The following is a 27,598-nucleotide window of genomic DNA, read 5'->3' as shown; positions in this document are numbered from 1 at the left end:
CCTGTACTCATGCCAAAGGAATAAAAAATATCAATGCGATAAATTTAACATTTTTTTAAATAAAATATTTAATACTTCTGTATTTGTTGTACCACAAAACATGTGGTCTATTGGTATATTATTTATAGTATTTTCTATTAAAAGCTTAAATTGTCAGAAAATATTTGAAAATGAACCTTTTGAAATTTTGGATTTATTTTATGAAAACTTGAAGCAAGATCCATTTTTATTAGGTAAATTATTGAAATGGTATCTTCAACTAAATTTATTTATAATTTCTAGGATCTGATGAGTTCACCGTTGAACTAAGGAATTTTATTGACAGTAAAATAGATAGATTCTCATTTCTAATTTCTAAAGAGCAAAATGCCATTCTTTCTAGAAAAAAAAGAAGCGCGACAGAAAATGAAAAGAAACAATTTGCGATAAGTAAGAATGTTTTAATTACAAAAAAATGTACATGGTATATACAAATCTTATCAAAATGATAATTTGAGACAAAATGTTTATGTTCTTGCTTCAACACCAAAAATATCTTTAAATATGTAGCCAAGGTTGTGTTCTTCGAGATATTTATAAAGCTCCCCCATATCCATATGATTATATTTAGGTCCATGATTATCAAAAACTTTTTCTACAAAATCTTCAAATTTCAGAAAATTATCAGATTGAATATCATCCTTGTTACTTTCTGAAATCTTAAATAAACAACAATAGATATTTGAAAAGGTTTATTACAATAATTTACCTTGCAAAATATTTTTTTCCAATTCATACTTTTGATATTTTGCCACCAATCTACAACATCTCGACTGCTACCTTCCACACAAATTATTCCAGGCTTTCCAGGCATCACAAAACCACTTATGTTCATTTGATTGGCCAAATCCATTATTGCCTTTCTTTTTGTTTTACTGTAACCCAAAGATATAATATACAGTTAGAACGTAATGTGATCTTTATATTATATACCTATAAATATGATGGGAATAAATCCAATAACGAACCAATTCATCTGGTTCTTCAATTTTTGCTAAACTGATGTTAGATTCATCCAATTCTATATAGTTATTTGCATTATCTTGTAACCAAGAAATAGCCACAAAAATACATGGTTCACCTCTAGGAAATTCACACAAAATTTCCTCTATAGATAATATCAAATTGAACTTTATATAATTATGTTACTAAATTTCATCATATATACCTATTTTTTTATTTAAAGTAAAATGCTGATTCCGTTTCAACTTGTCATTTCTGACATATATATCTGGTTTTACATATGGATAATCATGATTCAATTTCACACAAACTTCGAATTTTTCACCATCAATGAGTAAATTCACTGAAAAGTTTAAACAATATGGGACATCAATGGATTCTCCAGCCACATAATCTTTGATGTTACTGAAAGCTTCTTGGTCTTCTATTCTTATTTCACCAGGATTATAAAACATAGATTGGAGACTTTCTAACTCGTCCAATTGCACTTGTAGATTTTCTTTTATATTCATTTCACTCATTGCAACAAAATATAATTTCTTGTCAAATCATTCAAGAATTTGTAGTTACGTTATCTAATCTGTTTACTCTTAAAGAAGAAAGTATCAGTTTATGTTTATAATCTAGAACCACTCTATACGTTCTTATCATATTTTTATTTATGTCCGGTACTGCACCCAAACCCGTTTCAAAATCACTTTTTCTGCGGAGAAAAGTGAACGGCCTTGAAAATTATCAACGTCAATCCTACATTAATATAGGAACCTGTAAATTATGAAATGTATATTTAATATTAATTTACCAGCGGCTACACAAACCATTTGACGAAGTAGCGCAACCACCAAATTATTTTTAACATGCCTGGAGTTTGTTTGCAGTGTTGCCAGACTACATCAATTGTTTTAAGAATATTAAAAATAAAAAATGACAGATTATTAATCAACTGTTAAAACTAGTTAATTGATTATACTAGTTATTACGATTATACTAACATATGCAGTTCATTTTTTGTATTGAATTTTGTTTGATTTGGTATCGACAATTTGTGTTCGCTAACCTATCGATATTTTTTAAATTATCAATATAGATATGTAATAATTTTTCAAATATAGATAGTTACATATACATCCCTAGTGGTGGGCACCACTAAGTATTTATTTATTTATTTAATTCAATAGTTCAACACTGAATAAAAATTACTGAATGAAGGTTAATTGACTCTTAAAATTAATTAATCGGTTATATTTGTTTATATTATTACCATTTTCCAATTACTCATATATATTTAAACCGTTGAAAGAAAATATGTAAATAAACTATATCTTTACTGTATTAGAGTACATTTTGATAAAATTCCTAAAATGAATTAATTAACTGAAATATTTTTTAGATATTCTTTCGGAAAATTCCATATCTACTCGTCAACTGAAAAGTATTCGCATTTTTGAAGCCAAATTAAATCTGTTTGCTGTTGCCTTGCAAGCTGACAAATTAACATTTTATAAACTTTCGGTAATCAGTATTAGAATATTTATCTTTTCATATTATACTTATGATACATTTTAGAACAGAATATTTGAAATCGTTTTGCAGAATGATATTTTCTACGCTACACATCTGACGCTTTTAAGTTTCAATAATTTGAATTTGGTAATTGTTGGAAGAAAGAACGGTGTTCATGTTTATAATTACGATGTTGATAAGAACAGGTTACAGAGTCTACAGATTTTGAAGATCACCCAAATAGTACACCTAAATATTTGGTATTCATTAAAGTTTATGTTGTATTATTATGTCTTTTTTTAAATTTGTTCCTGACTTATAGGGAACAAGATGATGGGGTATATATGGCTGTGCTATATCAATCTAATTTACCAAATCCTAACGATAAAACATCGTTTATTACTGTGTATAGATGGTCGCATTCATATTTTGATATGTTACAAACATTGGAGCTCTTTAACGTCAAAAAGAGCGTCCAATTCTCTATACACGGATCATCATTCTTGGTAGCTGTTAAAGAAAAACCACATGAGGGTATTATTTTAAATATCCAGTAGTGATATCACGTACGTTAACGTCGAGTTTGCAGATGAACTGAAATCATTCTCTGATATTTTCAAATACGACGTTCACGATAGGAAGTTTGTGTTACACCAACGACTTTTGACTAATTGTGGGACGAATATTAAATATTTCACCAGCGAGTTGCACGGTGAAGATCATCATTTTCTCATCACTGCCTCGACAGTTTGCCAAGGTATTTTGTCACTACATTTTAAGATAAGTTTTGAACGAACTTGTCGTTATTTAATCGGTTTTTTTGCAGGCAATAATCAAAATAAGTATACAACTGTTCTATATAAATATGAAGACCAGTACTTCATACCTTTTCAAAGAATCCATACTGATGCAGTTGAATGGCAGTCAATTCAGGTAACACGGACTTATATATACGTACATTCGTTGCTATATTCTTTTATATTCTTTAACATGTCATATTGTTCTTCTTTTATGATGATTAATATAATATATTCTTTCTTTAGAGTAGGGTAGGTATACAGAGATTAAGCTTGTGGCTTATAATATCACACATATTATATTTTTTCATTCAGCATAATTCCCTTCAAGGGCGATACACTGATTATAGTGACCCTCCAACCTTTCGATACCATTTTTGTAGTACGATTTGTTCTTTGCTTCAAAATAGGCCTCAGATTCGGCGATCACCTCTTCATTCGACGAAAATTTCTTCCCAACGAGCATTCTTTTGAGATACGAGAACAGGAAATAGGCGCTGGGGGTCAGATCTGGAGAGTACGGTGCATAAGGAAGTAATTCGAAGCCTAATTAATGGATTTTTGTTATTGTTTTCACTGACTTGTGACACGGTGCATTGTCTTGGTGAAGCAGCACTTTCTTTTTCTTCAAATGCTGCCGTTTTTCGGCGATTTCGTCCTTCAAACGGTCCAATAACGTTATGTAATAGTCGCTGTTCATGGTCCTTCTATTTTTAAGGTAGTCAATGAAAATTATTTCATGCGCATTCCAAAAACAGACGCCGTAACCTTGCCAGCCGACTGTTGCGTTTTTTCACGCTTTGGAACGGGTTCATCGTGTGCAGTCCACTCGGATGACTGTCGATTGGACTTCGGAGTGAAATGATGGAACCATGTTTCATCCATTGTCACATATCGACGCAAAAACTCGGGTTTATTACGCTTGATCATCTTCAAACACTGCTCTGAATCATCAACTCGTCGTTGTTTTTGGTCAAAAGAGAGCTCGCGTGGCACCCACTTTGCACAGAGCTTTCTCATACCCAAATATTCCTAAATGATATGATGTACACGTTCATTTGATGTCTTTAGAGTGTCTGCTATTTCATTCAGTTTCAATTTACGGTCATTCAAAATCATTTTGCGAATTTTTTAAATGTTTTCGTCGGTAACAACCTCTTTGGGCGTCCACTGCGTTCACCGTCTTCTGTGGTGAAATGAGCACCACGCCGAAACTTAGCATATCAATCCTTGATGGTTGATTTTCCTGGGGCAATGTCTGAGAACTCTGCATCAAGCCAAATTTTGTGCTTCAACTGTATTTTTCCCTTCAAAAAGCAATATTTTATCAACACGCGAAATTCCTTTTTATCCAGTTTTTTCATAATAACAAAAGTTGCTTCACTGAAAATGCTATAATTCACAAACTAATGATCTGATCAGCTGTCAAATTTATACACGCATCTTTTGCGGGTTAGGACTAACTAAAAAACATATGGATTTAATTCTAGTAGGGCCATCTATGTGTCAAGCCGGGGACTTTTCAATTGACCTGTTATTAAGTGGAAATCGATATCGATATGAACAGTACAAGGACAAATAAACTAAAAACAGCAAAATTCTTAACCTTACAAAGGAGAGCCCTTATCAGTACAAGGGTCAAATCCAAAATGGCTGTTGAGGTTCGTTGGATTTTATTACTCGACTGCTTGTAAATGGCAACGTCGCAAAATCAGGTGGATACTACCGAATTTTACCGAATACCGGTTAGGATTCTCCAGAAATAACTACCACTCAATACTAGATTTTGAAATGTATTTTACTTTGGTTAGGATGGACATGGACGAGCTGCAATAATAGGCCTCACCCCTCACGCTTTGAGGGGTTTCCAGTATGACGGATGGCAGTTTATAGAGAATGATATTAGTGCCGATTCCTTGACGAAAAATGAATTAGAAAATATCACCACTATCCACGCATTCGTTTATCAAGGAAACGAATATCTAAGTAATTATTTGTGATGCTCCAAAATCTTTCAAAAAAAGTTGCTTCAAAATATTGTTTTAGTAACAATTTGTGATCATTGCAAACACAACATCAATATTTATAAGGTGACGTTTACCAATTATAACCATATGCAAGAGGAATACTCCGATATGCTCTCGTGGTGTACATCTAAACTGAATGAACTTCAGAGTAGCAATGAGGCAGCAAACGAACTGGTGGGAGAAGCTCTAAGAGGAGATTTAAACGAGGTACTGCCACAAGGTTTAATTTAATCAATTAAATTGGTTTCTAATCAGGTTATCCTACTTTTAAACCATTGCTTATCACTGATTCACTACTATACTCTGTCCAATAAAACAGCCAATGTACGTCATCAGTATCGTCGAACGTATTGCCGAATTCAGATTATAAAAACGTAAAATCTCTTGTGTTCCAGAGACTGTAACGAAAAATGTGTGACATCAAAACGTCGCAATGTTGCCGCATCAGCTCTGAGTTTTAGTTCAGTTTGGCTTTGACATACAACAAAATTCTAATCTAAATAAATTAATTGAACAAAAATGTCATCAAATATAATTTATTTTAAAATTATAGTACAACTAAAAACTACAGTTAATTATACAGCCCCAATAGTTTATAGGTTAGAATTATAATCTCTTATCACTATTGCTTTCAAGATTTGCATGCGTCTGACATCCGGACGGCTTTGACAGGCTCATTCGTTTACGTGTTCGAACTAATCAGACAGCATTGTGTCTCATTTTAACTATAATAAAATGAGAAGGAAAATAGTGTCTGATTCTAAAACGAATTTACAAATTGCGGCAGGCAATACATTAAACATCTTGATGACGTATATACAAAAGAACTTTGAATCGACTATACTTGTAATAACATGACACTTTACTAAAATACCGAACTTGCACGCCACCTCTGAATATTCGTAAATCTAACCTATAATCCTTCCAATAAAACAGCCATCAAACAAATGTCAACCACATCATCAGACGTATTGTCAAATTCAGATTATAAAAAAATAAAATCCCTATAAACTCGAAGTATTTTTCTTTCTTATGTTACTAATTAGCATTACTCTAGTTAAAAAGAGGCAGAATGAAGTCTGGTGCGTTAGAACATGTAACCAAATCAGTCTATAAAATTCGATTTTTGTTGGTACCAGTCGACATCGTTGTCATATGTCAATGTAAATATAATAAAACAACTCTAACCTACAAGCTATTGTGGCTGTTTAATTAACTGTAGTTTAAGTCCTGCAATAAATATGCATTAGATCTTCTATAATAAACATAAATTATATGTTATAACGTTGTTTTTGTTTCATTATTTTATTTACATTTGCACTTTGTTGTCAGAATCAAAATAAATGAAAACTTAAATTTGGTGCGGCAACGTTGCATTATACATTATGATGACGTGCATTGGCTGTTGCGTTGGGAGGACTATCGTGTCTTGTCAATAGCATTTTTATTAGATTCGTCAGTTTCCCTGGATTTTTATTAAGTTCCGATACTTCAGAAAGTCTCTAAATCCAACTAAGATACCACGAATCTGTTTATGAATAAGCGATGATATCGTCTTATAACTTTCAGAGTTTGTTCTGTTTTCTTTCGAATAGGTGACAATATCATTATAATTATAAGATCATTATTGATATTTTAGAAAGTGTTCCCAGAAGAAGAATTGAAGCGTCAACTCGTAGATACATTAGAGGAGGTGAATGATGCACTAAAAATACTAAATAACTCGCTTGAAACCTACAAACAGTCGTCTGGTTATCAGGTTCTCAGTGGAGATGTTGAAGCAGAAACAATTATATTTAACAATCATTCATCGATTGTATCGCTAAAAAGTGTCCTTGTTAATAATATAAAAATAGACGACATTCTCAATAATTCCATGGATATAAACGAAGGATTTAAAATTGGAAAGAATTTGGCGTTTAATATAACGAGAGTCGATCATTCTCTCGTTCCATTGTCGATCAACAACATACCATTCGATCAATATGTCCATGTACTACAGGACAAACATTTAGACCTGTTAAAAGTTAGCGGTTCCATCACATTCCAAGAAGGCGTCGATGTTTCTGGAACCATAAACAACATGGTTGTTAGAGACAATGCGTTACTGATCGATGATCGAGATCAAGAATTTTCTACCAACCTCAGAGTCAACGAACTGAACGTTCAAAACTTATCCACTAAGTATATTAACGGTTTTGATTTCGATGATCTCAAGCCAAGACCGATTTCCCATCTCGACGTGCTGGAGGTGAAAGATCTGAATATCAGAGGACTGATAAATGGTGTTAATTTACCTTTTCTGAGCAAAAGAGTCCTGCGCAACATTGGAGATCAACTGTTGTCCGACGACTTAATCGTAGACTCCGTAGAAGCCGATCAATTGATGATCTATGGAATGTTGTCCGGGAAAAATATTTCAAAGGATTTCGTTAATACGAGAGCTGGGGATTTTGTTGTAAATACAAACGTCTATTTCCAAAAAGGTAGGTGAATCAATAGATGTCATAGTTGTAAACTTTTTGCATAGTAAATATAGATCTACAGATTAATATAATATTTCTAGATGAGCCCCAGAAAGGTATATCGAACAAATATATTATATATATCGAAATAATATATTTTTGGCCGATATATAATATAATTTTAAATAAACCTTTAAAATTGGTACTTAATTTTACATGTTGGAATTGATTTTGTTATTTAATTTTAAAGATTCATTAAAATATCACTACTTTTTAAAATATTTAAAAAATTAAAATACATATTTTAGGCTAATATTTAAATATTTTTATTTTTTCTTAAAAATATTGATATATTTTTTGTAAAATATCGATACTTTTCATAGTTCGATATTTTTCTCGGTGGCCGACACCCTTAGCCCCAGAAGTTCGTATCGACAATAACAATGGCCATTTCGTCGATTGTCGGCCAAGAGTCTAGTTCTGCAGAGTCCCCGAATTAGGGGTGTTGGGCACTGAAAAAAATATCGATATTACCATACATCGATATTTAAATAAATATCGATATATCGTAGGAAAAAATATCGATAATTTTTTGGCAATAAGTATAAAAAATATCGATATTTTACAAAAAAATATATCGATATTTTTAAGAAAAAACATAAATAGTGAAATATAAGCCTAAAAAATATATATTTTTTCTAAATATCTTACAGAATAGTGATCTTTTTCATAAACATTTAAAATTAAATACCAAAATTCACTAAACTATATCGCTATATGGCCAAAAATATCGATATTTTTTCTGCATCCCTAACCCGAATGCGCACAAGGATTTGAATTTGCAATGTTGCCAATTGTTGAAAATTATACGTATATTTGAAGAATATAATATAAATAGAATACATTTTCTTGAATTCACAAGATAACCTAAGATACCATAGAATCTAATATTTCTGTTGAGACCCAAGTTAAAATGTTTTGGTATATTTTGTCGTCCCCTATAATATAAAAATATGTAATATGAAGAACCTTTTGTAAACATCTTTCATTTTAAAATAATTTTGAAAAGGAAAAAGAAAAATTAAAGCAATATGTAATTATTTATCAATATATACACACTACAATGACAATAATATATATTTTGGAATTCACAAATTAACCTAAAATCTCACTTGAAACTTAAATTCAATTTTAACTAAGTTTTGCTGTCACACAACAACACAATTTTGGTTATTGCAATCACAAAAATTTGCTATAGCTGCTTTTTGTGAAAAAAAATTATTCTGAGTTATCAGAATTCTGAGTCTGAACTTAAAACTTAAAAATATTAAATTATTATATGTATAAGGTTAAATTTTTTTTCAATAAAGCTGGTTGATATTGAAATAGATTTAAACATAATTTAAAACATCTGGGTATGATGTGTTAAAAACTTTTTTTAAAGATTCATGCATGTTATAGATCCAGCTGTGCGGAATCACATATCGTTCGCATCTATATTGCTTAATCTGTGCAAAGACATTGATTATCATCCATGATGATGACGTTGATGAGCATCGTTTTCGAAAAAGAACGGCCTTGTGATACATTAAGTTCATAATTCACAATAAACAGTACCTTTTTGCGGGTGATTTATATATTTATATTTTTTATATTTCTTCATATATAACAGGTCAATTCAAAAGTCCCCGGCCTGACACATAGATGGCGTTACTAGAATTAAATCCATATGTTTTTTAGTTAGCCCTATCCCTGAAAAGATGCCTGTATAAATTTGACAGCTGTCGGATCATTAGTTTCTGAAATGTTTCTGAATTATACATTTTGAGTGAAGCAACTTTTGTTATTGTGAAAAGAATTGATAAAAAGGAATTTTGCGTGTTGATAAAATATTGCTTTTTGAAGGGAAAAAATACAGTTGAAGCAAAATTATCTTGAATGACCGTAAATTGAAATTCAATGAAATAGCAGACACTCTAAAGATATCAACTGAACGTGTACATCATATCATTCACGAATATTTGGGTATGAGAAAGCTCTGTGCAGAGTGGGTGCCGCGCGAACTCACTTTTGACCAAAAACAACGACGAGTTGATGATTCGGAGCAGTGTTTGAAGATGATCAAGTATAATAAACCCGCGTTTTGCGTCGTTATGTGAAAATGGATGAAACATGGCTCCATCATTTCACTCCGAAGTCCAATCGGCAGTCATCCGAGTGGACTGCACACGATGAACCCGTTCAGTCGGCTGGCAAGGTTATGGCGTCTGTATTTTGGGATGCGCATGGAATAATTTTCATTGACTACCTTGAAAATGAAAGGACCATCAACAGCGACTATTGCCTAGCGTAATTAGACCGTTTGAAGGACGAAATCGCCGAAAAACGACCGCATTTGAAGAAAAGAAAGTGGTTCTTTACCAAGACAATGCACCGTGTCGCAAGTCAGTGAAAACGATGGCAAAAATCCATGAAAATCCATGAGATCTGGCCCCCAGCAACTATTTCCTGTTCTCAGATCTCAAAAGAATGATCGCTGGAAAGAAATTTTCGTCGAATGAAGAGGTGATAAGAGGACAAATCGTACTACAAAAATGGTATCGAAATGTTGGAGGGTCGCTATAATCAGTGTATCACCCTTAAAGGAATTTATGTTGAATAAAAAAACTAATTTTGCCAAAAAAATGTGTTTTACTATTGTAGGCTGGGGACTTTTCAACCTTATATTTCCATGTACGGTAATTGCTATAAGTAATAAGTCAAAAATTTTCGTCGAAATTAACACATTTTGAAAATAATGTCAAATTATTTATTGGCGCCACAACATCGGCCCGTCGAAATTGAAAACCCTATGATCGATACCAGCAATTAACAACAACATCTTCAATTCCAATCAATAACAATAAAACAATAACAACAATAATTTCAGGTTTGGTTAGCAACAAGTTAGAAATAATGAACTCGCTCAATAACATCACCGTGACCAACGGCGAACTAGATATTTTATTGGAAAACAACGGCAATCCAACAATAATGAAATCCACCAAGATATTCGACAACGTTTTCATAACCAACCCCATAATAAAGCGGTACAAGATTAAGAATAAGCGAATGCAGATGGTTAATCCGGTAAAGCTCATTTCCGATACCATGGAGATAGATGGAGATGTTACCATCGAAGGCGATGCCCATGTACTACATTCGCTGAAAGCGAAGGACGTTGCAGGTCAACACGGACCCGGACTGAAGAAGGTTTTAACAAAAGCCGTAAAATTAAACGTAAGTGTCCTGGAAAACATCCTGTATATTTTAAGGTTAATGTTATCTTAACTTCTAAACATTCTCTTGCAGAGCACCCAACTAGAACCGAAGTTGATCTTTGATTATCCTTTGGATCTTGAGGATATCTTTGCTGATAAAGTTAATGGATATAATACAGACGATTGGTTGTTGAAGAAATTCGACGAAACACAAACAATATCTGGTAAAAAGACATTTGTACATGATGTGCATCTGGATGGACCTGTTATTGTCTTTTATCTGAACGGCATTGATGTTCAAGCCCTGCAGAATAGGCTGAGACTAGATGGTAATCAAGTTATCGAAGAAGACGTGGAGGTTGACGAAGTAATTGCGGATAGTGGGTAAATATATGATGATTATGATAAAGCATCCCGTTTATTTTCCACCAGATACAAAGAAGAATCTTGTTTAAGTGTATGTCCTTCTTCTGGCGTCAATAACTCAGCACTTTTTACGCGTCACAATATTCACAAAAGTGTTATACACAGCTATTCTTAATTAGCTATTCTTATAACGAATACTTTTAGACAAGTTGTTCGTGATATCAACAAAACCTTTCTCGAAAGTCTCTCTTCTAAAATTTTTATTTTTTTCTGATTTTAGAATCAGCAGTTCGAACACTTACTTTGGACTAGAATTATGGAAAGACACGCAGATTTCCAATAAGAACGATCGGAACATGTTAACCATCAATGATTCCTTCCCACATCACATCAAGGCCAAAAACGTAACCGTTCAGGGACTGGTCAATGGCAAGAAACTGGAAAATGTGGTCAAAAATCTAGTACCTCTGGAACCAGAATTTAAGGTGCTCAGCGAAAAAACATTTAAAGATCTACACGTCAAACAATTGTTCATCAATAATCCCGATTCCGATTTATTGAATACTCTTCGTTTTGTTGAAAACAGTACCGTCACACTGGAAGACAATTTAGACGTTTATTTTAATTTGAGCGTCGAAAATATTCATTTTAACGGCAGAATAAATAACCTAACCGAAGAAGATTTCGAAAAGATCGTCGAAATGAAAATGACTCATCTTGAAGACATTATAGCTCCGCCTAACAAAGAGTATGGAGAGATTCTCGTTCGGGGTACGACTTTTATAAATGATAGTAATATAAATGGTATATCCCTGGATACCCTGGCAAATGATTCTGTCAAAATCGATGAAGATCATCATTTCAATCGAGTCGAAATTGGTCAGTATTTACATATATAATACGTATTAACACATTGTATTAAAAACCCAACATTTCTACATTCTCACCAATTTTGTTTCAGTTCAAAGTATAATAGTTGAAAGTATTTTAAAATTAGATGGCAATATTGAAAAATTCGATTTGGATAATATCGTTGTACAACAATCCAATGGGACGTTGATACTTTCCGATAAAACTTTTGAATCAGATGTTTTCGTCCAAGGATCACTGGATATCCCCAACACTGTAAATGGTCACGATTTTGGAGCTTTTTGTGCCATGTGTAAAGATTATAAGGCAAAAACTTTTCATATTAAAGGTATGTTTTAATCACATCATTACAATAATAATTGTAAATAAATCAATTATTTTTGAAGGGAAAACTATTTTTGCCAAAGGACCAATGATTAAAAACGTTAACAATTTGAATGTAAACAAATTATCGAAACAAATTTGGTATACCGATAAATTCACTAATATCACCGACATTGCTATGGATAATGTAGTGTTCGAAAAAAGTTTGGATGTTAAGGTAATAAAAAAAATGTTTAAAACTTACGTTAATTAGATTTATATGGAAAAATTATAATTATATATTGGCGAAGGCGCTGGGTATTTTGAAGGGTATGTTAGTTTATGCACGGCAGATATCAGAGGTTTATCATCCAAGTTCAAAGACGGATGAATTACTAACAAGGCCTGCCTTCATATTCAATTAATTGAAGAACAGAATGAAAATTCAATTAGTATTTAAAACATAAGTGAAATAGTGATAACTTGGTGAATGCGTGGAGAAAAATATTTATATATATTTAAAGAAACAGTTTGTCCAAGATTAAATAGGTTCACAAATTATCAGTTGAGAAAATTTAAAGCCCTCTTAAGTTTGATTAGTGTAGGGATAAAACTAATCTTTTACTTTAATTAAAATATATGTTTTTAAAATATATTAATATAATTACACATTTCTATCAAAGAATTCTTATTAATAACTAGTAAAGGGTTCTTGTCAGCACTAAATTCTCAATATATCTACTTCACGTCAACAACAGAGATACTTTTATTTACTAGGGGAACAAAAAATAATTTTCTTCATTGGATTAAGTATTTGGTTTTCAGGAATACATAGATGGAATCAAGCTGAACATCATATCCCAAAATTATCTGAGCAAAACCAGGCCTCAAAACATTACGTCGAACTTATCCTTTGAACATGTTACATTTTCGAATATATCATCGACCTTGCTGAACATTACAGGACCAATTAATGGAGTGGCTTTAAATGGTTTGCTTCAGACGGTATTGCTGCAGGATGTCGATCAATTATTCGAAAATCCTGTCTATTTTGAAAATCTTCAAGTTGAAGGTAATAGGTTCTGTTAAGTTAGTTTAATACATTTTATTAAATATTGATTTTAGATGTTGATAAACAAAATGTATATAGAGTGAACGATTTGGATTTAGAACGGGAGGTGATGCTATATGATCAGAAGAATATTGTCACCGGCAATAAATATATCCACAATTTGAAAGTGGACACGTTGACCATAAAAAATAACTCTCACATTCAGAACGTCAACCTTCTGGACTGGATGAAAAACGCTCTGTTAAAGAATGGTACTTTTGAGGTACCAGCCAGAAAAAAAATTCAACGCGCAATCTTTCGAGGAAACTTAAGGTGTTTTAGTCCTTTTTAAATATCTTATCCATCTGTGGTAATATTACTAATTATTTGTTTTGTAGTTTAAGAGGTACTCTAGATAATCAAGAGTTCAACAAAGATAGTGTCTTGTTATCTGACACTATCCAAACTATATCTGGTAAGAAGATATTTCATTCACCGAATGGGGAGGTGGTGAAGTTTCAAAATCTGAAAGTGAAGGGATTGATAAACAATATTAATCTGCATGAATTGGTACATGATCAGGTTAGTGTTTTTATTATTTTAGTAAATTTTTGTTATTTGTTTTAAATTTTAAATATTTGTTATATAATTGTTGTCGTATAAGGAAGTTGCTTTAGAATTTGTCTAGTACTTAGTCTTTTCTTTGATTTAATGTTTTCTTTGAATTTTGTTGCATTGTCTTTTGGAGCAAGAGTAGAAGTTGTGAGTGTTTTTACTATGATTTGACAGTTCCCTTAGGCAATAATACAGTGTTTTTCAACTTTTTTTAGAGTTTGAATTTTAGTTTTATCTACTAGGAATTTTTTTTGTTACTTTCATATGGATATTCGATTTAAGATTGTATCAGATTTTCTAAGTATTTTTGAAACTAAACCAAGTTGTTTCAGCTCTATTATTGCCTTGCTATACTATTAATTAATAATGCTTATTTAACAGTCGAACAAAATCAAAAATAACATTCTGAACTCGAAGATTCATTTCAATAACAGTATTATGGTGAAAAATATAAACGTGGAATATATGTTGGATGATGTGAATGTTACGGAGCTGCTGAGGAACATTACCGAAGTTGGCATTCTTGAGAATTATCGCGACAAATTCGCAAAATTGTTGGAAATTGGAACTGAAGACGAACTTTCTATTAAAGGTAGGTTATATATTATGTTATACTTACATTACTAAGATAATGCAAATATAACTGGGGACAAACTAATTTCGGTTTTTTTCTAATCGATTGTTTTAAAGTGTCTATTAATATTTATGCAATGAAACCATACTAGCACGATTAAAGGGTAATAGTCCCTAGAACGTTCCAGATAAAATAAAAGTAGGGCCGTTTGATGGGCCAAAAACTATTCGAGTTTGAATATGGCGGCGCCAGAAACTTGTCTTTTAAACGCGATATATATAGTTTTGTTTTATTAAGTGTTACCAGATATGTGACTATCTATTGGAAAAAACTAATAACGGATGTTTGCGAAAGTGAATGTTCAATATTTTATCTCATGTCAATTGTTTTGTACAGATCAGAGCAGTTTCTTCAAATATTTCAAGGAAATAATGCGCTTGGACGGTATATATGAAATATTCGGCATTAGATGCATGGATGGCGTCTTTAGAATAATCACCTTTTCATATTATAACCAGGAAAATATCCTAAGGACATATGAATGGAATAAACACGAGAACAAATTCGTGCTTTCCGGTAAGTATATCATAGTGTTATAGAACATTTTTCATCATCACTGATATTCTCAATTAATTTAGGCACATTACATGAATCATCTCATCTTCCCACTTTTATTGAACAAGTCAGTGATAAAGAAAACAACTATATCTATATTGAACATGGACCAGATTCACATATAATTGGAGGTACAGTTTAACATGAAATAACTATAGGAACTAGTGATCACCAAGTGTATAAAATTTGACCGTTATTCATTAAGTTATTCCTTTAGTTTTAAGGCTCCCGAGATTCCTATTTAAACTCTACTACTGACAATTATATTTTTGTCAATAAATTTTAAAAATTAATATTGGTAAGGACGTACGACGGCTATATTTTGAACTATAACTATATCTGATGCATTTAATAGAGCTTTGATTACTTATTAATGAAGCAAATATTAACACTATCCAGATATCATCAAATCAGCCTTTCGATAAAATGGCGAAGGAGCTACAAATTGAACTATTAGTAACAAAAAATGTTACTCCATTATTCGTCCATAAAACGTCCGAAGAAATTATCATTTTTTAAATTATTATTAATTCATATAATTCAATCTCAGTTCTTAAACTTATGAATCTCTAAATCTGTTATGGGTGGTTGCTTGTAAATGTGTTTTTATTTGTAGCTCATATTACATATAATATAAAAGCGGATTTAGTTATTTTGCTTTAACGTATTATATGCAGATATTAGTATTAAATTAATATTCTTGACTCAGCCAGAAAATAATGACTAGTAATACAATATTATTCTAGGATATTTACTGCGATTTTTAAATGGTCAAACATCTGAAATAGTTTATTCATTTCCTAACAATACAACCCGAGCTCTAATTTCGTTCACACAACCAGACACAAATCAATTTTGTCTGGGCTTTGTTAGCCAAGATAATGTAAAAATTCTATGTGACGAACCTGAATTCTATTTATTGCAAACAATTGTAATTAGCATAATGTATAAGGCAAGTGTTCAGTGTAATGTTGTCTATTAATTAATATTGATTTATTTCAACTATTACTAATTTTTAGGCAACTGTAGTAGCAGATGACCAATCATTATATCTCATCCTGGTGAGGCGTCAGCCAAATACATTTGAATCTATTATTGAAGTTCTAAAAAAAGGCTCTGATCAAAATGTCTTTATTCCTATTCAGAGTATCTACGAAACTGCCGAAGTAAATGGTAAGAACTAATGATATTTTAACCAAATTATTGGATATATTAACTGAACATTTATTTTATAACTAACCAATGTCTCGTAATAGTCACAGATATGGATTGGATGTAACGGCGCAAAGGACTGGTCTTATTATCTTTGTCTTTGCTGAGATTTTTTTATGTCTATACATTTCAAAGTCCTTTGCATGTTTTATATCAAAATAGCTTTGTGGAATGGTTAAAATCTCGACTTTATTGAACTGAATGTTGTGGCCAGTATACATCCAATATTTAATCAGATTTGACTGATCGTGTGTCCATATACCACACATCATTGATGTTCTTTATCGACGTATTTATTACTCTTCAGGTTTCTTCTATGTACTCGCAGGAACCTTTTACACCCTTGTTATCTTTAGAGGATTTATTTTGATTTGCCACTAAGCAGCACCTGAGAAATTTTTTAATGTGATTTAATGGCGAATTTGATGTTGAGTTTCTTTAATATCTAGTAGTTTCTTTAGTTTCCAGTAAACCCGAAATGCTTTCTTATCATTATCTTTTCATTAAAGTAAAACTGCTAATAAATAAATCTGGGAATTACACTTGATCTCCATGGTGAATTGAATGTTGAGAATTGAAGTTTTCCAGGAACTGGTTGAATTTGTCCATTTCATTATTATATTCGTGTGTTCTTCTTAAAAGTTCCGGAATTATTTATGGAATTGGTCTTGGAATTGGAAATTTGTGAAGTAAGGACAGGGTTTTAGTCAAGAGGTATTTCGTATAGAGGTTTAGTTGGGTATTTAGCAAGATGGTAATGACTCCGATGATATTGACAATTTGGCGAAGGATGCTAGGTTCATGCATTTTTAGAAGTCTCCATAAAACGGTAATGAACTGAAAGAGTTCGGAGTTTTTATAATTTTTTATTCAAAGCCTTTAGGAATATGTTTATATTATGGTTGTAGTTCGAATGGTTCGGTTATACTTCCTTTTATACAGTAACACTGTAGTATGTTCATTCTAGAACCAGTCTAGTGTTATAGAATGAGGGTGTCCTCGTTCTTGTTAGCATTGTGGGGTGTTAGACGTTCCTCGCTGTCTAGGTTGGAAGCAGGAAAAGAGTTGGAAGCTACATAGAATGAAGGACAAAGTTGTGTCTTTACGATAGAACGCATAATTGGATATAGAAAAAGGTGCTAAGATTTGTAATAGTGGTAATTACGGTTGGAGGACTTTCAGGAGGATTTAACCTATCGATTTCTCCTTTTAACGAATTCACAAGAACGAGATGGAGATTTACAACTTTTTGACGAATAGCTAAATAGAATTACCTTTTCGAGAATAAAACAGGTTACAATATTTTTATAATAATATTTTACTTTACTTTAGATTTGTCAGCAACCGTTATAGATGGGTTACCTTATTTAGCTCTATCGCTTAGTTCACAAGAAAATACAGTTAACATTGGTCGAATTTCTATCAGAAGGTAACGATTTATGTTATCAATTCGACGCGTTCAAGTGTTTGATGTTGCAGGCTGGACCCATCGCAGAATCAGTTCGTCCCACACCAATATATACCACTGGCTTCACCGATAGATGTGAAATTTATATCCAAAGCATCATTCGAAACACTGTTAGTGGCTACGTCAGGAGACTCTAGTATACCTTGTCCAACATTTAGGTATGTCTATTCTTTCTTTTCTTTCAAATTTTTTTCTTTAATATAGTTTGTTTCATTATTTTTATAACCAGATATGACGGTATTGCTGGTTTCAACATGTTATTGAAAGGAGCGACGCTACCTATACATTCTCACTTAAAATTGTTCACGAAACCAAACGTACTTGCAGTGTTGCATCAAAATACGGCGATTATTCTAGGAGCTGTTACTAAGGGGGCAATGAATATTTAATCGAATATTGTTAATATTATGTTTTATTTGTTATATTGTATCATAAATATATTTATTTATTATTAGAGAAATACAATAAAATTGTTTTTGTTATAGTTTGTTGTTATGTATATATTTGTTGAACAACTGACCTAAATCATATAAGAAGTAAAATATTTATATAAATTCAGAAATACATTTTCTAAATAATGAAATGGTTAACAATTCTTGAAGCGTATAAAATAATATAAAGTATAAATATGGACACACTATTATAATTGGACCTATATATCAAAAGACGGGTCAATAGTAGTAGTGATGAGGGAAGTACTGATTTGTTATTTTATATTATAGATATTTGTATTTATAGTTACAAAAATGGAAATACAATAAATATATTTTGGTTACAGTTCTTTATTCGTTAATATAAGAGTCATGACCATCACGTAAATCACAACATAACAAATGTTTAGTAAAGCATTTATATGAATTTAACAATACTAATTTTATTAATAAATGAAAAAAATTGGAAGCGTGTAAAATCTGCCTAAAGCTGCACGAGCACTATTGTAATTGGACCAAATTTATATCGAAAGAAGGGTCAATAGTTGTGGTGATGAGAGAAGTAATAGGAGCCGTGGTAGGGATAGTGGAAGAAGTAGGAGGAATCGTGGTAGGGGTAGTTGAAGAAGCAATAGGAACTGTGATAGTAGTGGTGGAGGTGGTAGGAGTAGTGGTAGTAGTAGTGGGGGTGGTAAGAGTTGTGGTAGTGGTAGTGGTAGGAGTAATAGTGGAGGTGGTAGGAGTAATGGTAGTAGTAGTAGTGGGGGTGGTAGGAGTAGTGGTAGTGGTAGTAGTAGTGGAAGTGGTAGGAGTAGTGATAGTGGTAGGAATAGTGGTAGTGGTAGGAGTAGTAGTGGAGGTGGTAGGAGTAATGGTAATAGTAGTAGTGGGGGTGGTAAGAGTAGTGGTAGTGGTAGGAGTAGTGGAAGTGGTAGGAGTAGTGATAGTGGTAGGAATAGTGGTAGTGGTAGGAGTAGTAGTGGAGGTGGTAGGAGTAATGGTAGTAGTAGTAGTGGGGGTGGTAGGAGTAGTGGTAGTGGTAGGAGTAGTGGAAGTGGTAGGAGTAGTGATAGTGGTAGGAATAGTGGTAGTGGTAGGAGTAGTAGTGGAGGTGGTAGGAGTAATGGTAGTAGTAGTAGTAGTGGGGGTGGTTATAGGTTGTCTGCGTCCGAAACCATAGCCATGATGCCTGGGAAAGGGGAAAGGCAAACCTAAAGCAAAATATACCATATATTAAACTCTATTTAAACTGCATTTAATGTGTAGAAAATATCTATTAAAATTCGTACCTTGCCTATGATTATGGAATCTTGGTTTACGTAGGCGATTTGGATCTAAGAATAGTAAAAATAAAATTACTATCATACAAAAGAGTAATGTGGCGAATAATTTATGGCATTGTATTTGCAATTCGATGCTTCATATCACCAATATTATAAAGGATTTTTAATTAATAAAATCTTAATTAGCAATCATTACTATAGTTCAAGTACCAAATGCAAATTACTTTTAACATTTTATTACAAAATAATTTTTGCAACTTATCTGGGGAAATCATAATGGGAAAATTATCAAAAACGCCACCCAAACTTGATATTTTTTTGACCAAGTAGGACTTTGAATTTGACACTCTTTACTGGTCTATTATATCGAAATTATTTTCCCCAACCTATATTAAGAACAATCACCAACCTCTTCATTAATTAATCGTATTAATTTTCCATCTTACCTGGTTTGTGGCCGAAAAATCCTGGCGGAAACTTGGTTTCTCCTAGAAATAAAATATATCTAGAATTACCTGATAGGTACTTTATTGAAATATCAATTTTATCACGTCTAATGTAATGGCTTATTTAATTTATATAAATAGGATTAAAATACAAAATAGCTAAACTTTATTTCGTCCCATTTGATTTTTTCAGTTTGTTTTTAATCTTTAAAACTTTTTGAGATCCTTAAATCCTTTATTTGTCTTAAAATTGACTAGTTAAGATACTTTGATGCTACGAAATAGTCAGAAAATCCACGGAGTTAAATCAGGTAAATATGACTTGTTTTAGTCCAATGGATTGCTATTTATATTTTGGGCTTTGGTAATACTAATTGTTAGGAAGGTTCCATATGACATTGCAACTGGAAGTTGATCTTTATACCACCATAACCCCCTTGCGCATTGATCAATTTAATTCGACTTTTGATGATGAAAATGAAGTCGTAATATCGTTTAACATTCATAGTTGTACCAAAAAATATTGAAGGTATACGCGAAATCAAATTACAAGATGGTCATGTGTTCTACCGTAATATTTAACCATCCTTGGCCCTTAGTATGACAAGCATCAATAAGATATTGCATGATAAAATATTTAGCTATAAAAATATTTGTTCCCGTTAGATATCGCATAATTTGATAAAATCTCAAAAAATTGCTCGTTTCATTTGGTGAATAGAAATAGGGAAAAAATTCCTCAAAAGCAACCCCAAATGACAAACAAATTAGCAATTCACCACAGTACGGCTCCTTCAAAGCTTCTTTGAAGTAAATGAACACCTGTTTTTTCGGAAAAACTGAACACATGGCAGCCATGCCATTAGAGCAAGGTAAAACGCAAAATGCAAAAGTGCATTCATCATCATGAAGAATAAATTTTCACAAAATATAATTAGCAACCCTAGTAACAACACGGCTTTTAAATCTTATTCTATTTTGACCACAGTAATATATAATGGAAAACAGTCATTATAATTATACGTATTTTTTTATAATCCTAAATCACAACATAACTCTTAACAATATATATAGAAATGATTAATTGGGTCAAAGTATTTACTGATAATATTTATTTTATTAAATGCATTCCTATACCGAGCGAATTTTAATATAAAATTAAAAATGTAAAAATAAAAATTACCTAATGGTCTAGCAGGGGCATTAGGGGGTGGACCATGGCCTAAAAATCAAAACATAAGTGAAGTACTTGATTACCACTAAACGTAATTGGTTCTTCATCATAATAGGTCAATTGAAAAGTTCCCGGCCTGACACATAGATGGCACTACTAGAACTAAATCCATTTACTTAGCCCTAACCCTCAAAAGATGCATGTATAAATTTGACAGCTGTTGGATGATTAGTTTGTGAATTATAGCATTGTGAGTGAAGCAGCTTTTGTTATTGTGAAAAAATGGATAAAAAGGAATTTCGCGTGTTAATAAAATATTGTTTTTTGAAGGGAAAAAATATAGTTCAAGCAAAAACTTGGCTTGATGCAGAGTGTCTGGACACTGCTCCAGGAAAATCAACCATCAAGGATAGATATGCTAACTTTAGACATGGTGAAATGAGCACCGAAGACGGTGAACGCAGTGGACGCCCAAAAGAGATTGTTACCGACGAAAACATTTAAAAAATCCACAAAAGGATTTTGAATGACCGTAAATTAAAATTGAATAAAAAATCAGACACTCTAAAGATATCAACTGAACGTGTACATCATATCATTCACGAATATATGGGTACGAGAAAGCTCTGTGCTCTGTGGGTGCCGCGCGAGCTCACTTTTGATCAAAAACAACGACGAGTTGATGATTCGGAGAAGTAATTTAAGATGATCAAACGTAATAAACCCGAGTTTTTGCGTCGATATCTGACAATGGATGAAATACGGCTCCATCATTTCACTCCGAAGTCCATTCGACAGTCATCCGAGTGGACCACAAATCATGAGCCCTTTGGAGCGGTTTTATCGTATGCAGCGAGGGAGAACGCAACAGTCGGCTGTCAAGGTTATGGCGTCTGCATTTTGGGATTTCCATGGAATAATTTTCATTGACTACCTTGAAAAAGAAAGGACTATCAACAGCGACTATTACATAGCGTTATTGGACCGTTTGAAGGACGAAATCGCCAAAAAAACGGCCGCATTTGAAGAAAAAGGAAGTGCTGCTTTACCAAGACAATGCACCGTGTCACAAGTCAGTGATAACGATGGCAAAATCCATGAATTGGGCTTCGAATTGCTTCCTCATCCACCGCATTCCCCAGATCTGGCCCCCAGCGACTATTTCCTGTTCACAGATCTCAAAAGAATGCTCGCTGGGAAGAAATTTTAGTCGAATTAAGTGGGGATCGCCGAAACTGAGGTGTATTTTAAAGCAAAGGACAAATCGTACTACAAAAATGGTATCGAAAAGTTGGAGGGTCGCTATATTCAGTGTATTAACCTTGAAGAGAATTATGTTGAATAAAAAAACTAATTTATCCAAAAAAATGTGTTTTACTATGGTAGGCCTGGGACTTTTCAATTGACCTGTTAGTATTCATATGGGTATAATTAATTAATGATTTTAAAACTTTGAATGGTATCATACAGTTATTATAAATCTCTGACTTTTGCATGCATCAGCGTCAACGATATCAATTGATAAAAATGCGAAGTATCAATATAAGCAACTATTAAACAACTTAACATAAATGTTAAATTCAATTGTTTTGATATTTTCCTATATGAATGAGTGTCATGAGTTAGCACGTCATCCACATTGACGCCAAAGCGAAATATGTATAGCTGTGTTTGTGCATATGGTGGGATTAGCGATGTGCAATGTATTACCAGCAGTTACAGCTAAAATAAATGATTACTGCAGATATCTACCGACGCCAATTGAACAAATTCAATGACGCATTGTTACTGCAAGTGCAGTAATAACCAGTAACAAACGAAAAGTCATCCTCGTGCATTACAGTGATCGGCCATACATTAGAAGTTTTGTGAACGAGATACTGAACTTTTGACACACCCAATATACTTACTAGACACAGTACCTTCTGATTACCACTTATTCAGATCGATGCAACATAGCTTGGCTGGTAAATGATTTCGAAATTCAAAATAAATGGAAAAAATATATCCACGATTTGATCGATACCAAACCAATATCCTTCTTTCAACACGATATCATTATTTCGCCAGAGAGGCAAATATTTTGATATAATAAAACACTTCTGCATAAACCAATTCTTAAGTCTACATGGAAAGATATATCATCCAAATATGGGGTTGTAACAAGAAGATCAATTTAGACATAATTCAGCAGGTTCAGAAGAAACTGTTGAGGAGTGCTGTTAAAGCTCCATGGTAGTTTATTACCAAAACCTTTTTTTGGGGATATTTCAATAAGAAAAGAAAATGAGTGCATGTTATTGTTTCAAGTGCACGCAAAAGTGTATTGGTCATCATGCAGAATACTTTGAAAAACAATAAAGGTATTTTCGTTTAATCGTTAATTTGATTACCAATCCTCATAGTAATATATCTCGGAAAATAATCATTAATAAAAATAGCAACATACAGACTATTAAAAAATGAAATGATAAAAAATGATCAATTAGGTCAAAATATTTATTGATAATATTTCGTTTATAAAAAATTATTTCTACAGCGAGTGAATTAAAATATATTTAAAATGTAAAAATAAAATTTACCTAATCGCATACCAGGTGCATTAGGGGGTGGACCAAAACCTAGAAATCAAAACATATTTAAAGTACTAAACATATCTAAAGTATTCGATAGTTTCTATATTTCCTTATATGTATGAATGTCATGAATTAGTCCGGAAGAACCATCCACATCGATACAATTGAACAAATTCAACGACGTATTGTTACAAAAAGACCAGTAATAACGAGTAACAAATAAAAAATCATCCAGACAGAAAAGTCAGAAGATTTGTGAAGGAGATACTGAAATTTTGACGCACTCAGTATACTTACCAGATACAGTACCTTCTGATTACAACTTATTGAGATCGATGCAATATAGTTTGGCTGGTATACGATTTCCAATGGTTCCATATGGTAACATCATTCTTTCAAAACTATGTCACCATGTTGACAGAAAAATGGAAAAAACATTGTGGAAAACGAAAAAAAATACATTCAACTATGGGGTTGTGTCAAGAACAACAATTTGGACATGTTATTCAGCAGGTTCAGAAGAATGTGTTGAGGAGTGCTGTTAAAACTCCGTAGTAGTTTATTGTCAAGAGCCATAGACTGAAATAAACAGACATCACCACGTTAATATTAAGGTAATCCAGATTTTCCAGACAACAGCACTCGATAGGTCCAAATCTTTTGAGTCGGTGTAGTGGTGGTAAAGTATAATGTTAGAGTACACGTCAATATTTGACGTTTTTGGAACCCGACAGATTCTAATTAGAGAATCTTTTTCTATTTGTAGTAATTTAGACTAGAATTTCGATAAACTGAATAATTTCAATGTTTCAACATATTCAAATGTATTCAAAATGTAAAAATTGAAATACAAGAAAATTACCTAATGGACTACCTGGGGCATAGGGGGGCGGTGGAAAATAACCTAGAAATCAAAATATGTGATTAATAATTATTCTTGGATAATAAATGGTATGATATAAACAGATCAATCTGCCCCACAAAAGAAACATTCATGGAAGGACATTTATGGTTTACATGGTTTCCTACAAACAACTGGGTTTATAGACGGAGAACCCTAAAAGAAGCCTAAGGACCGGAATGCCTATTTTCTACAGTCGAGCATGCGAAGGTTCCGTTATGATTTGGGTGGCAATATCGTCATATTCAGCTGGTGCTCTCATTCACATAACTGGCTGGATAATTACGAATGAATACCCTCAACGATGAGGTTCTTTCTATGACTAGCATATTGCTACCAAACACGTCCATATTCCAAGCTGAAAATGTGACCAGACATACAACCTAAAAGGTTCAGTCCTGGTTCATAACATAATTCAGCCGTTATAGGTAGTTTTATAGTAAAGAATAAGGAGTAGAATGCCATCTTCCACATCATTGAAACAAATGGCGGATGTTTTAGCACACGCCGGAGTAACATTTCGTTGGAAATTATTCCGTGACTCTACGAATCTATTCCCTGAAGAATTGTAGCTGTTATAAAAATAAATGGTTCAACGCCTAATAAGTAAATATTGTGTCCATCCTCTATATTTGAAAAGGTAAATAATATTAATAGACAATATTATTTAAAAAAAAACATCTAACGTAGTAAAATAACATCTCCTTGTCCATGAACATCTTAAAAATTTCATTGACAAAGCTATTTCTGTGACGTTTTTATAAGCTTAATTTTTAATTAAGCGAAGATAATTATTTGAGGGTCCTAAAGTCACATCAAACAATCTTTGTTCCTGGATACAACTAATTCTCTAGCACTACAAAAAAAACCCAAATCCTCACAATAATATATCTCGGAAAACAATTATTATAAAACAGCAACATATAGACTATTAAGAAATGAAATGATAAAAAATGATCAATTAGGTCAAAGTATTTATTGATAATATTTCGTTTATAAAAATGCATTTTTAGCGAGTGAATTAAGATATATTTAAAATGTAAAAATAAAAATTACCTAATGGAATACCAGGTGCATCAGGGGGTGGGCCACGACCTAGAAATTAAAACATATCTAATGTAATTATTCGATAGTTTCGATATTTCCCTATATGAATGAATGTTATGAGTTGAGCCATCCACATCGGTACAAATGAACAAACTGAACGATTAATAATTATTCTTGGAAAATTAATGGTATGATATAAACAGATTAATCTACTCCACAAAAGTCACATTCATGGTTTCCTATAAACAACTGGGTTTATAGACGGAGAACCCTAAAAGAAGCCTAAGATCCGGACTACCTGCTTCCTACAGTCAAGCATGGGAAGGTTCTGTTATGATTTGCCGGTGCTCTCATTCACATAACTGGCCGGATTATTACGAATGAATACCCTCAATGATGAGGTTCTTACTATGATTAGCATATTGCTACCAAACACTTCTATACAACCAACACACAACCAAAAAGGTTCAGTCCTGGTTCGTTGAGCGTTAGAATATCATCAAACATTTTCCCTGGTAAACACAATTACCATACTTCAACATAATTGAGCCGTTATAGGTAGTTTTATAGTAAGGAGTAAGAAGTAGATTTCCATCTTCCACATCATTGAAGCAAATGGCGGATGATTTAGCTCAAGGATGGAATAACATCCCATTGGAAACTATTCAGCCAATGTCCGAATATATTCCCTGAAGAATTGTAGCTTGTAGCCTTTATATTTGATACACAATACGGATACATTGAACACAAGCCAGATCAGTCAAGATTACTTTAATCCCAAAGCGTCACTTTATAGTGGTTGGTTGAGAAATGTGGTTGATTTATTTTTCATAATCCCTTTTTGTCTTAATATTATTGAAAAAAAAAATTTAACGTAGTAAAATATCTCCCTGCCAATGAACATCTCAAAAATGTCACGTTTTTATAAACGTCCTTTCAAATTAAGTGAAGACCACTATTTGAGGGTCCTCTAGTCACATCAAACAATTTGTTCCTTGATACAACTAATTCCCTAGCACTACATATGAAAAAACCCATATCCAACTATACTATTTGTTGAAATAACTTACAAAATCTAAGTTTAATCAACAAGTAACACCTAATTTTCTATAATCAACAATGTATGACTGCTATCCGATCACAAATAAAATGAATAAACTAAATCGTCCATAAATTGTAGTAAAAATAAATGAATGGAGAACATACCTGGCCTACCACGTGGATGAAATCGCCTATGCGGTGAGGGTGCAGAAATAGATTCCTTTATAAAAACAAACGACACAACGAACAAAACGGCCATTCCAAAACGTAACATTATTGGAATTTTCATTATTATTCGGATTCGACAACTAGTAGCTTAATGCGAAATTGTAGTAATTTTCAAAGGTTATCATCGAAAGCCTTTTGTTTTGAATAAAGACTCCAATAACAGATGATAAATTATATATTTCACAACATTTTTTTTATATCAGCTTTAATTAAAATTAACATTTGTTGTTGTATTGATTGTATTGACATAGTGACTTACTAATTAATTGTGCAGTTAATATCAATTTAGTATAATCAATAAAAACATAGGACAACGGTGGTCCCACTTCTTCACTCTCATTTC

The 27,598-nt window shown here is 32.5% G+C and overlaps 3 protein-coding genes across 8 annotated transcripts; 1 reads left to right on the top strand and 2 right to left on the bottom strand.

Annotated features, from left to right (window-relative positions):
* The first annotated feature begins 81 nt into the window (after positions 1–81).
* On the top strand, positions 82–18,684 carry clos (closca). The gene is made up of 26 exons (XM_076418241.1): positions 82–233; positions 283–429; positions 2,393–2,514; positions 2,569–2,765; positions 2,828–3,039; positions 3,095–3,262; positions 3,332–3,438; positions 5,114–5,288; positions 5,349–5,536; positions 6,969–7,815; positions 10,724–11,073; positions 11,146–11,438; positions 11,701–12,299; positions 12,382–12,618; positions 12,677–12,831; positions 13,419–13,665; positions 13,719–13,977; positions 14,043–14,226; positions 14,641–14,851; positions 15,230–15,409; positions 15,472–15,579; positions 16,195–16,400; positions 16,468–16,621; positions 17,993–18,089; positions 18,140–18,286; positions 18,358–18,684. The coding sequence occupies exons 1-26, from the start codon at positions 101–103 to the stop codon at positions 18,515–18,517; spliced, it is 5,883 nt and encodes a 1,960-aa protein (XP_076274356.1). The 5' UTR covers positions 82–100; the 3' UTR covers positions 18,518–18,684.
* Positions 420–1,692, bottom strand: LOC143205161 (RWD domain-containing protein 2A). The gene is made up of 4 exons (XM_076418262.1): positions 1,208–1,692; positions 973–1,147; positions 749–914; positions 420–698 (listed from the first exon to the last, which is right to left on the bottom strand). The coding sequence occupies exons 1-4, from the start codon at positions 1,521–1,523 to the stop codon at positions 507–509; spliced, it is 849 nt and encodes a 282-aa protein (XP_076274377.1). The 5' UTR covers positions 1,524–1,692; the 3' UTR covers positions 420–506.
* On the bottom strand, positions 18,523–27,387 carry LOC143205156 (uncharacterized). 6 transcript variants are annotated; one of them, XM_076418251.1, is made up of 8 exons: positions 27,193–27,386; positions 25,996–26,034; positions 24,901–24,942; positions 24,045–24,083; positions 21,472–21,510; positions 20,289–20,330; positions 19,849–19,893; positions 18,523–19,770 (listed from the first exon to the last, which is right to left on the bottom strand). In XM_076418251.1, the coding sequence occupies exons 1-8, from the start codon at positions 27,314–27,316 to the stop codon at positions 19,061–19,063; spliced, it is 1,080 nt and encodes a 359-aa protein (XP_076274366.1). In that variant the 5' UTR covers positions 27,317–27,386; the 3' UTR covers positions 18,523–19,060. The 6 variants fall into 6 exon arrangements, with proteins under 6 accessions (XP_076274366.1, XP_076274368.1, XP_076274367.1 ...); XM_076418253.1 differs by lacking the exon at positions 20,289–20,330 and having other exon boundaries at positions 27,193–27,387; XM_076418252.1 differs by lacking the exon at positions 24,901–24,942 and having other exon boundaries at positions 27,193–27,384.
* Between the last annotated feature and the right edge of the window lie 211 nt (positions 27,388–27,598).

The sequence above is a fragment of the Rhynchophorus ferrugineus genome, unplaced genomic scaffold, assembly GCF_030347505.1.
Source record: "Rhynchophorus ferrugineus isolate W39M unplaced genomic scaffold, kcgeb_rfMv2 rfM11, whole genome shotgun sequence".
Lineage (NCBI taxonomy): Eukaryota > Metazoa > Arthropoda > Insecta > Coleoptera > Curculionidae > Rhynchophorus > Rhynchophorus ferrugineus.
The sequence above is the reverse complement of the archived record's forward strand: the minus strand, read 5'-3'. Positions and strand labels throughout refer to the sequence as shown.